Source organism: Pteropus medius, unplaced genomic scaffold (assembly GCF_902729225.1).
Source record: "Pteropus medius unplaced genomic scaffold, Ma_sr-lr_union100, whole genome shotgun sequence".
Classification (NCBI taxonomy): Eukaryota; Metazoa; Chordata; class Mammalia; order Chiroptera; family Pteropodidae; genus Pteropus; species Pteropus medius.
Window position 1 is genome coordinate 9,163,685 of NW_024354500.1, and position 13,645 is coordinate 9,177,329.

The 13,645-nt window shown below is 35.9% G+C and overlaps 2 protein-coding genes across 7 annotated transcripts in view; one reads left to right on the plus strand and one right to left on the minus strand.

The window, feature by feature from the left end:
• Positions 1 to 7,884, plus strand: part of RARS2 (arginyl-tRNA synthetase 2, mitochondrial) — a 58,388-nt gene extending 50,504 nt beyond the window's left edge. For all 4 annotated transcript variants that reach the window (XM_039852896.1, XM_039852897.1, XM_039852899.1 and 1 more), the window contains 9 exons: positions 319 to 379; positions 1,588 to 1,664; positions 2,153 to 2,277; positions 2,761 to 2,828; positions 2,911 to 3,020; positions 4,319 to 4,414; positions 5,403 to 5,477; positions 6,820 to 6,883; positions 7,552 to 7,884. In XM_039852896.1, coding sequence (XP_039708830.1) covers positions 319 to 379; positions 1,588 to 1,664; positions 2,153 to 2,277; positions 2,761 to 2,828; positions 2,911 to 3,020; positions 4,319 to 4,414; positions 5,403 to 5,477; positions 6,820 to 6,883; positions 7,552 to 7,638 — 763 coding nt within the window. In that variant the 3' untranslated portion in view covers positions 7,639 to 7,884. The remainder of the gene's footprint in view (positions 1 to 318; positions 380 to 1,587; positions 1,665 to 2,152; positions 2,278 to 2,760; positions 2,829 to 2,910; positions 3,021 to 4,318; positions 4,415 to 5,402; positions 5,478 to 6,819; positions 6,884 to 7,551) is intronic.
• Positions 1 to 13,645, minus strand: part of SLC35A1 (solute carrier family 35 member A1) — a 59,445-nt gene that overhangs the window by 22,230 nt on the left and 23,570 nt on the right. The window contains exons 6-8 of one of the 3 annotated variants that reach the window (XR_005650697.1): positions 12,479 to 12,655; positions 11,896 to 12,030; positions 8,552 to 8,701 (exon numbers count right to left, since the gene is read on the minus strand). Coding sequence is in view for 2 of the 3 variants with exons in the window: in XM_039852901.1 (XP_039708835.1) it covers positions 9,769 to 9,896; positions 11,896 to 12,030; positions 12,479 to 12,655 (440 nt within the window). In the remaining variant the exon portion in view is untranslated. Of the gene's footprint in view, positions 1 to 6,642; positions 8,702 to 8,998; positions 9,897 to 11,895; positions 12,031 to 12,478; positions 12,656 to 13,645 lie in introns of those variants that run through there. The other 2 variants (XM_039852902.1, XM_039852901.1) reach the window with 2 other exon arrangements.

Below are 13,645 nucleotides of genomic sequence, written 5' to 3' on the forward strand. Positions count from 1 at the left end.
TTTCCAGTACTTTTTTTCATTTATAATTAACAAATCCTAAAACATTTACCTATAGACACTTTGCCTGCAGCTATTTTATTCATTATTACTTGTCCCACAGCTCTTGTTTTTCTAAATCTTTTCGCAGCACTTTTATTATTATTGCTTTCCCCCAAGCGTTTTTTGTTATTTTTAAACACTTTGTTTCAAAGTATGATATTGGGATTATATAAGTATGGGCTGTATACCCCAGGCTGTGGCTTCATTACTATTAAATCGGTAAAACAAATTATTATCCAGATTTGCTTAGTAACTCTTCATTTATGGTCATTTTTTCAGAGATCTCGCAGCTGCTATAGATAGAATGGACAAGTATAATTTTGATACAATGATTTATGTGGTAAGTAATCACAATAAAGAACAAAAGATTGTGATCCCTACCTCATGAAAACTGTAGAGATAGAACTTGGATGCCATGTTGAAAAACTATGGAAAAATAATTTTGTCAAACTATAGAAAGAATTCAATACTAAGTGTATTTAATGTGGCAGCCACTATGTTTAAAAAAACAAAAACAAAAAACTTATAAATGAAAAGGTTCACATAGTAAAAACAAAATTACCCAAATCATGGAAATGGTTTTGTGAAATGAATATGTACAGGTCACTATAATGCACTTTTTAAAAAATTTCTCAAGACTCATAAGAAGTTTGAAATTAGTACAGAGTTTCCATATACCCTCCACCCAGCCTTTCCCAAGGATACTATCTTACATAACCATAGTACTTTGTCAGTACCAGGAAGGTGATACTGGAAAAGATCTTAGTTAAATTTTGCCAGTTTTTACATGCATTAGTGTATGGACCTAGATGTGTGTGTGTGTGTGTGTGTACGCATGTGTGTGTTTTCATGAAAATTTTATCATATGTATAGATTCACATAACCACCACCACATTCAGAATACAGAACTGCTCCATCACAAAACAAACTCCCTCATGGCAACCACTTAATAATCATACCTTCCCCCCAACCCTAACCCCTAGCAACCACCGCTTTATTTTCTGTCACTACAATTTTGTTACTTTGCAAGGGTTATATAAATGGACTCACAGTAGGTAAACTTTTGAGACTGGCTTTTTTTCACTCAGGATAATAAATATCCTTGAGATCCACCCAAGCTGTTGCATGTATCAACAGTTTGTTCCTTTTGTTGCCCAGTAATATTCTGGTCTCCTCTTCCCTTTCCTTCCTTTCCCTGTGCAACCTCACTTCCCCTTAAGAAAAAAAGTTACTATTAAATATCTTTTTAGAGTTTAGCTTTGAGATTCCTGGAGATAAAGTTCATAACAGCCGAGAAAGAAGGAATTTAAATAGAAGATTCAAGTTTGAATTTCTTCTTGCCTCAGTGGAGTAGCTCTTCTTTCTTTCTGTTCTAGTGTCTAGTTTCAGCTTAGACAATATTCTAGTGACATCCTCGTGTGTTTATTTAAAACATATCAATTGACAGTGACTTTAGTATGTCAGAACTCAGATATTTTGATTCCTATCTAACCTTTTTCTGTATATTAACATCTTTTTTTTTTTTATTTTAAATACACTTTTCCCAAGACAGATAAAGGGCAAAAAAAGCATTTTCAGCAAGTGTTCCAAATGCTGCAGATCATGGGATATGACTGGGCAGAGAGGTAATGTCTACATGGTTCCTAATGGCATGCCTCAGGATCAATGATTACTAGGTCAGCCAAGTTCAAAAAATGTACCAAGCTGCTAAAGATTTTCATTGAAACTTGACTTCTTTGATTCAAGATATTAGTGTGGAAAAGATTTGTTTTTGTGTTCATTTATGCCCTGGTTATGTTCATTTCTACCTTATAAACATTTAATACTTGTGTTTTTATTAGATGTCTGCTGACAGTGCCTTGATTTTCAAAATTCTTAACCCCTATCTTCTTTGTATAAAGGCAACTAGAAATTTAATTACATGCTAGTGATTATCTCTATAAAATGAAGCTGTGTGTTTAACATCTTCGTAGCATACAATAAATCACACTGTATTTCAATTTATTTTTTAAAATCCCTGAGAGTTGAAGTGCAGACTCCTTTCTAAAAGGGTGTTGATCACCCGCTCTTTTTTAGTTTTCAGCGAACTAAATAAATGCCCACTCTATTTCAGATGCCAGCACGTGCCCTTTGGAGTAGTGCAAGGAATGAAGACTCGAAGAGGAGATGTTACTTTTCTGGAAGATGTCTTAAATGAGATTCGATTAAGGATGCTACAGAACATGGCTTCTGTTAAGAGTGAATCCACTTTTTTGTTGTTATAGTCATGACTTAACGTGCTTTTATATTTTGCTGGACTTTTATGCGTGTGACTTATTATGACCATCCTTCCACTGAACTCTGACTAACCTCGTCAAAAATAGCTTGCACTAATTAGAGGTGCCAGAATTTTTAGACTCGCTGCTCTGATGTTCAGTTCAATAACCTGAATTGATAGTACCCTGGGACTCTTTTCATGAACAGCTTCAGATTGTCATTCCATTGTTGGAGTGGTTATGTGAAGTTGTAAGAAAAATAAATTCATGTACTTTCCCTTCTAATGAAGGCAGGGGAATTGTCATTATCAAATCTAAATCAGCCCAAATTAGGAAAGTAATTGCCCACTGTGAACCTGTTCTTGATACTGCCAGCATCCATTTTCAGCAGATTTTTACTTCCCACTTCAGTCTCTGATTCTCTGCAGTTTCATGCAGGTGAGACAGCTGCCTTTGTCTGTTTCAGCTACTAAAGAACTGGAGAACCCAGAGGAGACTGCAGAGAGGGTTGGGCTCGCAGCACTCATCATTCAGGTCTGTCAAGACTGCTTCCTGTGAAACCTTTTTGCTTGATACTAGAACAAATCCCAGCACTGAAGATTTACTGTCATTTTAGGACTTCAGAGGTTTACTCTTATCCGATTATCAGTTCAGCTGGGATCGTGTTTTCCAGAGTCGTGGGGACACAGGAGTCTTCCTACAGTACACGCACGCCCGCCTCCACAGGTGAGAAGCAGCTGCAGGGAAACACTGGCCACTCTGTCCTTCCCAGGTGGGGCTTGGCTGGCGCAATCCTACAACCAAAGGCCGTTTTCTGGGCTTCTCCGACATCTCATATTCAAAACTAAAGTACAGTTTATGTGGGGTTTTTAAAATATTTATTAAGCACCTGTGTAACAAATGCTTTTATGTATGTTACTGTATTTAGGACTCAGAATAGCCCTGCCAAAGTATATACTGTTCCCAGATGAAACAGATTTGGGAAAAATTGAGGCATCAGGTTGAACAATGTTAGCTTCAAAGTTTGGGACTATAGTCATGTGCCACTTAATGACAGGGATACATTCCGAGAAATGCATTATTAGGTGATTTCATGGTTGTGTGAACATCACAGGGTACACTTACACAAACCTAGATGGCATAGTCTACTACACACCTAGGTAACATGGTATGTAGCCTACTGCGCTGTAGGGGAGCAAAAAATAATTTTCCCTCTACTCTTCTGCGTCCTTGGCTGAGATATCCCTATAATAAAAGACAATTAGCAGCAGAAAAGCTAAAGTTTAATAACATGTGTATCTCCTGTATACATGGGAGAGTCCCAGAAAAGTAAGTTACTTGCCAAAACGGCTGAAGCCACCACCTTCAATACTATCTTCAACTGAAGACAAAAGATGTTGGGAGTAGAGGGAGTCAGTTATGGGAGGTTACCAGGAAAAGCACAATAAACAAGGGTAAGGTGGTTATACAAATTTGAGTCCTGGTCTTCTGCATTGATAAGAGTTTCTAGGAATAAGGTCATCCCCATCTTCCTGGTACAGCGGGGGGAGACCCTTACAAATGGAGATGTTCCTTACAAAGTCTTTTACAAAGAATAACTTCTACTTGGTTTTCAGAGCTCTCCCACACCTGCTCTCAAAACTCAGCAGCCTAACCTTTATGCCAAATAGACAAATTTTGGACTGACAAATTGTTTTCCTACAGTTTCTAGGCTACAAACCTGAACAGCATGTTACTATACCGAATGCTGTAGGCAGTTGTAACACAGTGGTATTTGTGTGATGCATTGCACTACATCGTTAGGACAGCTACGAAGTCACTAGGTGATAGGAAGTTTTCAGTTCCATTATAATCTTATGGGATCACCATCCTCAGTGCAGTCCATGGTTGACCAGCATTATGAGGCATGACTATATATTAAGGAGAGCAAGACTGTGGATTACGGGATGGTGTTCATCACTTGCAATTATGTGTCCTTGGATGATTTGTTTAACTCTTTGTTGTTTTTAAACTTTTGATAACAGTTTGGAAGAGACTTTTGGATGTGGCTATCTAAATGACTTCAACACTGCTTGTTTACAAGAGCCACAGTCTGTTTCCATTCTCCAGCATCTTCTCAGGTACAGTATCAATATTTTCTAGTATTATTGAGTCTGCTTTTGCTTCTGCTTAGTGAAATCACTGTTGGCTTTCTGACCATTGGAGTGAACAGGCCAGTAGTTAGCTCTTGCCTCCTGCCTCTAGACAGCACTTTTCTAAAGGTATGACCAAAAAATGGTTGTCTGCCCTTTGAGGGCACACAGAGGGCATGCTCGTGGTCAGTTGTTAGGACTTAAAAATATTACCACCACTGAATTAGCTCAGGGGCCTAATAACCTCTAAGTCATGATATGAGAATGTGAAAACAGTGATTAACTGTTTAGTTTTTTTAAAGATCATCTTCTTATCCTCTGTAATAAGTGAAGGAAAATCGCTGTGTTTGTGCAACTTCCCTGAAACCACAAGTCCTTCATTTGCCTTTTGGTTTCAGTTCACAGTCTCAAATATGCATCTGTCTGATGCTCCCACACTGGGCAAGAGACCACATGCTTGAGCTCTCACAGGCATTGTTGAAACTGGACGTGTCAGTCTCAGGAAGGGATGTGAGTCGTTACTAAAAAGGCAGTTTTCTCTGACTGACAAACAATGGTCAATGGTTCTTCCCTGGGATCAGGAGTTAGTTCACTCACATTTGGCTAATTCATGAGGAAATATAAGCCAACCTGCTTTTCTTGGCATTGAGGGTAGACTCTATTTGCTAGTTTCTAGATTATGTTCTAAAACACGATAAAGAGACTTCTTACACTCAGTTAAATAGCCATGATTTCAGTCCTTGCTCAGGGACAGGCCTAAAGGATATCAAGATGATTTAGAAAGTACCTGCCATCAAGGAATTTGTAAGAAAGAAGAATGTGCCCTTACCTTCAAATATACACAAGATCTTTTTTCATATATTTTCTACCCTTAATGATGTCAAGTCAACCTTACATCCTAGATCTTTGTCTTAACATCTTAGTGTAACCAGTGCAGTCTTTTCCCTGCCAACTACTCCTGTCATCTTTCTTTTAGGTTTGACGAGGTGCTTTATAGATCATCTCAGGACCTTCAACCCAGGCACATTGTCAGTTACCTTCTAATTCTAAGGTACTTTATAATTGTGCTGTTTTTCAATGCTAAGACATTTGAGACCTGATCTGACAAAGGACCTTTCTTTCGTCTAAAGTTTTCCTATAAACAAACCCCTTGGCCTAAAAAAGTTATGTCCCTTAAGTTATAGGAATTCTTGCTTCATCTTTGCAAATTAGTGATGTTTGTTCATTCATTCATTTCGGTGACATAAGGTACAGTCACTACAGTCAAGTATTAGGGTACTCAGTATTAGGGTACCCAGTCCAGTATTAGGATACTCAGTCCAGCCTTGAGGAATCAGAGAGGGTTTCTCTGAGGAAAGTAGTAATTAGTCAGAAGCACGAAGGCACAGGAGGAAAAAGCCCAGAGTTGAGCAAAAATGTGATACATTTGAGGAACTACAAGCATAGTACTGGGAGGGGTGAGAAATGAAACATGTGCATGTCTTTTGCCATGTATTAAGGCATTTCATCTTATTTTCAGGGCAAGGGGTTCTATAAAAAGGTTTTAAGCAGAGGAACAGAAAAATAAGTCAGCTAGGGGATAGAGACTGAATTGAGAGGCAAGTCAGTGACACTTTAATACATAGTAGCTGTTTTAGAAACTTTGAGACTTGATTCTTCTGTAGCAACAACTATCTTCCCATAAAGCTATTTAAGAAAATATTTGCTTTTACTCAAGATTTACCGAAATCAGATTAATTGGGACTGTTTTCTTGATGAAGCTTTTTACCTGTTGTCCCCAGATTTAACTAAGATTTTTTTTTCTTTAAATTCCACTTGAGCATATAGAGATGAAGAAGCCAAAAAGTCTTATTAAATGTCACTTAATAATTGAAACAATGGTCATAAGCATCACTTCTCTGACATTGTTCTACTTGTTGTCATGCCTAAATAGAAAAGATGCTTTAAAGAAGAGTGGCCAGTGTGTGTGCAAGTGGATTAATAACTAATCTCTACCTCACCTCTTCACCATACAGAAGGAGAAAGTCTAGGCCATGTTATACCTTTCATCTTAAAGGAAACTTAAATGAGGAGAAACTCATTATTAGAAAGGAATCTCCTATACTTGTAAAATCAACAGTGAAATCAAATCCAGAGAACTTGTCACCTGGTATTAGAACCAGGACCAAAATCTAAAGCTTGCGTTTAGTGTTTTACTTTGCCTGTTACAGAAAAGCAATGAATCCCAGTCTCAACTTTCCAACTTTGGATACATTCTTTGATGGCTCTAGGTTTTGGGTGTTTTTTGTTTTTTTTTTAAATCTCTAAATTGAGGGAGTAAGATTAGATATCAACCTTACATGTTATAGGAGAAAATTACTACTGGTACTAATCACGATTTCTTCCCATTTCAGTCATCTTGCAGCTGTGGCACACAAAACACTGCACATAAAAGACAGCACTCCTGAAGTGGCTGCGGTATGTTGTGTTGAGTGTTTTCTGTGTAATCTCAAGCATCCTCAGACTAATATCACTGAGTCAGTCTTGTAAATGCTTCTAAAATAGCATCCTCTTGTTCAACTGCAGCATTGTACTTATAGTCTGAGGTAATAATTAAAATATTATCAATGTTTATATACGACACACTGAAGTTCCAGGGGTCCCCAGACCCCGGGCCATGGACTAGTACTGGTCTATGGCCTGTTAGGAACCGGGCTGCACAGCAGGAGGTGAGTGGCAGGCAAGGGAGCAAAGCTTCACCTACATTTGCAGCTGCTCCCCAGCACTAGCATCATCACCTCAGCTCTACCTCAGATCAGATTCTCATAGGAGCACCAGTCCCTGGTGCTGAAAAATTGGGAACCACTGCATGAAGCACATTTTCCTACATCAAGTGTTAGAGTGATGAGTTCCCTGTATCTGAAGTATACCATATGATGTACTGTCACTGCTACTGCTCAACTCTTGGGTACCAGTCTTAGCTCTAAGGGATGCTAGGAATTTGTCTTCCCTTGCCTAAAGCAAACCCTAGGGCACTTTGAGATATCGTTCCTACTTTCATTTAGAAGTCAAAATTATAAACATTTTTATTTATTCACTTTATCGTTAGCCTGTTATTGAACATTTAATCATGCTTTATTTTATAGGCCAGACTTCATCTTTTCAGAGCTGTCCGTTCTGTCCTAGCCAATGGAATGAAACTTCTTGGAATAACACCTGTATGTAGGATGTAATTTCTAATTAAAATGGCTTTTAAAATACAAAATGAATTCGTTATCTATTGTACACCTTGCTGTTTAGAATTTAAACTATTATTGTGTCAATCTATTAAGTCTAAGTGATTTATCAACTTATTAAATTTTTATCCTTAAATCATCTGAGTTTCTCCATAGCCAATAAATACCAAATAGACTTGTAAAACTAAGTAAATCTTTTAAAATTCATTGTACTCTAATGGGAATAAATGATTAAAGTTTTAACTCTAGTTTGAGGTTTCTTACCGTGTCATTCCAGAAGCTATTTTTATAACTGAGATTATCTAATGTTTTCATCAAATAAAACTGATGAGGAAAAAAACCTTTTTAATCATGGTTAGTTGTGCATAAATTTAGAGAGACCAATATTAAGCCTTTTTGCCAAGACAGCTGACAGCTACTCCCAGAAAACAGATCTCATCCTTATCTTTTCATTGATATATACAGGTAATTCTTACTACATGAACTTGGGAACTGAATACAATTGAATAACAAGGAATTACGTGTACAGGTATTATATTAGGATCTTTTCATAAAAATTAAACTACGATTTGAAATGGAGTTTCTTAAACCATTTCCTTCATGGATCTATATACTAGTAAAGTATATTTTGTGTGACTTGTTTGGGTAACATGAGTAGGATCTGTTTGAACATTACAGCTATCTTCATCTGCCAGCATTTCCATTTGGGTCTGCTATAATTTTAAATGTTGCTACTAGAAGTCTTCTAAATACCAGCTGCAATCTATTTTTACAAATAGAGAAGCAGATTAGCATGAACCAAAGCTGCTCTAGTTGAATGAACATAGTTTTATATTAGCAAGTATGCTATATCTTTAGTCCTAAGTCTCAATTTCAAGTGAGTTAGCTTCTAGAATGCTAATTTTTTACTTACAGTATCATTAAGATTTCCTTAGCACAAATCAGCCATGGAATAAAAGTGTACAGTTGGGATGTATTTTTCATGTGCAGTATCCTTCTCCACTTTTTTGGAGAAGCGTTTCCCTTTCCAGATCTGTGGTAGCCTCCTCAGTATTTGAATCTTGAATGAAATGACAGAGGGACATCGATGGTTAGAACCAAGTTTTTCCAAAAGCAGATCCCTGAAAAGACTGTTCATTAATTCCTACAACCCAGAGCCATGACTGCAGCTGCAGTCCTTCTTATAAATTTTTTTTTTTTTTGCTTATGGCCAGCCAGAGGTGGATTGTGGCTATTATTTGCAACCAGGAACCCTAACTGTTACAGTACCAACATAGAGAAAATTTAAAATATAATGTTTGGGGTTTTTCTTCTATTATCTTAATGGTCGTGTCTACAATACAAAAAGTGATCAGACTGCATATAAATAAAATTTATTGCTGAGTTTCCCAATTAACATTATAGAAATTTTTTTAAAAACACAGAAATTCACAAATTATTGAGAGCCCCACAGTTAAACATACTTTATAAAAAAAAGTACAAAAGTGACATTAAAAATTTTTTTTGAAGAAAAGTATGTCATCTAACAGCAAAGAAATATGAATCCAGACAATGAATGGCACAAATACAGCACTTAAAGTTGTACTCAGTCACCACCCAGAGATCATTGTTGAAGTTATGAGATAGATTCAGTTTGAGAAGTTACACATTCAATTTGTTTCTGACTAACCTGTCTTGTTTTTGCCTCTCTTTTGTAAGAAAAGAGCTAGGTCTTTAATGCTGCTGGGACAAAATACTGTACATGAATTGGAGAACAAGGAGGGGTTGTCCTCCCCTGGTACCTGAACAAGAGAACAGTTAGTACAGAAATGGCTTTGGCACTTTAACCTTAAACGTCCCAAACCTTGTTACTTGAATATTATAGCCTCACATGATTTTTTAACATCATTATCATCTCCAAACTTTTTATATACATTATATATACAATAATAAAATTCCTTCAAAATGGGTTGACCCCAAAGAGGTCACATTAAATCTTTATAGCAATTCAATCAGGTAGCTTTCTTCGTAATTCTTATACCAAATTCTTATTTGTTGTTTTTGTTTAAGCTACCTTCTGGGATTGACTTAAGGCTCTAGTTTAACGCAAATGGTTTAGTCCTCGTAGGAATTCTTTTGAGGCTGAAATTACACACCACTAGCTCGCTCTTTTGAAGCTGTTTCTCCTTGTTGGATGGATGTAGTGTCTTGTCTGGGTAATCCATAGAAATATATAGAAACACATACGAGAAGAGTACCCAAAGCAAAGGTGAGTGCTGAAAAAAAATAATAATCATCTTAATCTGTATTTGTGTTCTTAAAACTATATAACAATGATTAATTTAAAATTTTAAAAACTTTCAATTGTGGATTTACACCATTCCTCTATTTGCATTTATGATGAGAGTCAATTTTAAAATGACATGTAAATATGGAACATAAGTAAATCTAAGTGTTCTGTTTTTATGATGGTAAGGTTTAGAAAGATCAAGTCTAGCCAAAAAAAAGTGGTAAAATCAAGGGAGTGACAATCATTGACTGTATACTTTTTAAAAACACGAGTATGCCTGTCTAGGACCACTGACAAAGAACACATTAACTTCCCTATATGCTGATGAAAAGAAAAAGCAGCAGAATGGCTTTTCCATAATACTAGAAACCTGTGAAATTTTAGAACAAAAGGTAGTTGAACAAAATTTAAAGATTTAGGGAACCAGATGATTCAAACCATTGAAGATTTCTAAACAAGAGAAGTGATGATTTACTAAGTAAAATTCCATTTTCTGCTAGCCTTGTCTTTTTTATCTTAATCTTGAAAATTGAGACAAGAACTGAATTACAACTTGTCCAAACTTCACCACAGTCACTTTATAAATAAATGCTTATGTCAAAACTGTATATTCTGTTCAAAACTGAACCATATTCTATATGGAATACAATGGCACAGTCTTAATAACTTTAACAGTGGCATGCAGAGAAATGACTTCAAGCTATGATTTCAGTTCACTCTTACCCAGAAAAGACTAGCTTTGCCTTCCAAAAAGAAGAAAAGGGTATATTAAATAAGAAATTGGAAGATTGTGAAAACCATCTAATTTCCTTGACCATCAGTAAGACAGAACACTGACCAAAAGCATTTTATACTGTTCTCAAATATTCCTTAGGAGCAAAGTCATAAGGATTTGTTGAGCCTAAGGATGAATCAAAGCTATAATTAAAAGTTAACCCAAACCCAGTAAGAAAAATATCTGAAGGAGGGTTATAAATACCTGATACTGAAATGGCAAGTGTTGGTCTTACACAGAATACTTACTGTGTGCCTGACACTACTCTAAGCACCTGAAACAACCCTAGGCGGTAGGTGATAGAACCATTCCTGTTTTACAGATGAAGAAACTGAGACAGAGGTCACACAGCTAAATGGTACAGGCAAGATTTGAACCGTACTATAAAATGGTTTTCTAAGATTTCTACATGGTTGGTATTCCTCTATTTGCATTTATAACAAATCAATTTTAATATGAAATATAAATATATGCCAGGTCTGTTTCTTTTACTCAGTGTCGATATCTGACAGATTTTCCTCATGCATTAGTTTATGGCATAATTGATCAGTAAATGATTACTATAGCATAAAAGCACTCTGAAATGTTAAGTCAATATCACTGCTTAAATAATTGAGAAGCCAACTTAATGCTAGATGTGGGCTAGGAAAAATTTTATTAGGACTAGGATAGTGGTGGTGCCAGAATGCCAGCTATAGTAATGAGTTTTGTATTAATTACATATTAAATGAAACAAAGATACCTTTTATAGAAGAGAAAATTTAGATATGAATTGTAATTTCAAAACCAGTTTGCACCCAAATCCAAAGGTTAAGAAGGTATAAACTAAGGGGGAAATGAAAGAACTTTTCTGTTCTTTCCTCAAAATAAAAAGCCTAGTTTATTCTAATTCCACTCTGAAAGTAATGATTTCCTAAAGCCCTTACATTTATTTCCTTGTCCTCATCATACTGTATTCACTCTGAAGCACTTGAGTTATCTTTTATCTAATACCTGGGGAACTACAAAAAAGATCTAGGACCATATAAACAATCTAAGTTCTGCTGACCCAGATTCCACACAGCTATGCACTGTTGCACTTACAGAATAAATTATAACAAAACTAGGAATTTCTGTAAATACTATGACCAATGCAATATTTAACAAGACATGGAAAGGAGGTGAGAAGCTTTTCCATGTTAAAAACTTAAAAATACAAACTAAGACATACTTATCTGTAATCCAAATAGCATCACTGAAGCAATGGTAGAAAGGACAATGGCTGCTGCTGCAGAAAAGCCCTTCATGATGTTGTCTGTATACTTGACCACAACAGAAGTGTAGAGGCCTCCAACACTTGCAAGAACTTGTAGTACACAGAAAGAAAGAAAATCTTAACACTCAAATAGACGAAACATTCTATGATGATGGGGATGGTTTTCATCCCCACAGACAGCATACATACTATTTTACCTTGGAAAATACAATTTTCCCTAGAAGCGGCCATCAGAGAGAGTTTATACCAAAACTGAGTAATAGTTCCTACAAAACATTGTTTTTCAGATGCCCACAGGCCTATGTGGTTGACTACTAAATTGTACATTTACTGCTTACACCTTAAATACTTTTGATTGTGAAGGCAAAATTGCTTTGCGACAGCGATGCCACAAAAGTAAGTCAATAAAACCAAAATTACATTTCCAAACTGGTGTTCACAGTATTAAAGGAATAATTTCAAAATGCTATAAAGACTTAAAATGGACATCTAACTTTTTTAAGGATCTACGCAGAACCTTTAATTCCTGGATACTTACAGATGACAAACCAGACATAATATGTGTAACCATAGAAAAATCCTTTTTCTTTAATTTCAGCTCCATCTGACAAGTAGACGCCAACTAATGTCACAACAATCCCTGATAGATACATTTGAATGTTTCTCACCCAAAGGGAAGTGTCTGAACTCTTTAAAACTTTTTCAAAGTACACTCCTGAAAGATAATTAGAAATGCAAACATGAAATAAAGATATTAGAAATTAATTTAAAATGTCTCACTTAGAACAATAACCTAGAGATGCAATAAAACATGATTTAGGGAACATACATTTTATGTTAAATGCCCATTTATTATGTAGTTCTGATACATAGCACGCTGAACATTACCAATTTGTATTTTTACAGACCACAGAGAATAACTAAGGGAACTTTCTAACACATTTAAAAAGAGACTCAAATTATTAAGAACAGTTTCTGCCTTTATTGTAACAGTGAGATAGATCACAAAAGCTCTCTGTTAATGCCAGTAAAAGACTTGGCTTTGGTCAGCTGGAAAACTGTGAATCAGTGACCTTAATCATACCCCTATAATATCTTCCTAGTAATGAATACTCCCAACTTATATAATCACCACTTGGGATTTTTTAGAAGTAATACAGCCAAAATAAAATTTAAATAGAACTTGCTGACTGGAGTCACTTCCTTTAAAGCAAGATTCCACAAGCCAAGTTCATACACAATGCCAGGAAGACCAAGAAACCATTAAGCAGATAATACATTTTGTGTGTATGTGCATTTTTCTCGGATTGAGGGTCTATAGCTTTTTTCAGATATTCCAAAAAAGCACATGACCCACTCTTCCACTACAAAAAAAATCACCTACCACTGCTGTATGTTTTATACTTAAAATGAACAGATGTTTAACAGGGACATTAAAGATTTTAATTATAAACACTAAGTTAATTAGAGACTTAGACATTGCCACTAAAGTACTAATCCACTAAAAATTCTAGTGAAAAAACAAGACTGTTTTTGACAAACATGTTGGAAGAGCCAGAGAATGGGAGCAAACATAACAGCTATTCCTATTTCTACTTTTGAACTTCCTATCTGAAAAACGCACTTAACTACTGGCTGCTCAGTTACTCCACACACAGAGAAACATTAAACCACCCACCATTTCCTCAAATGTGTATTGAGAAGT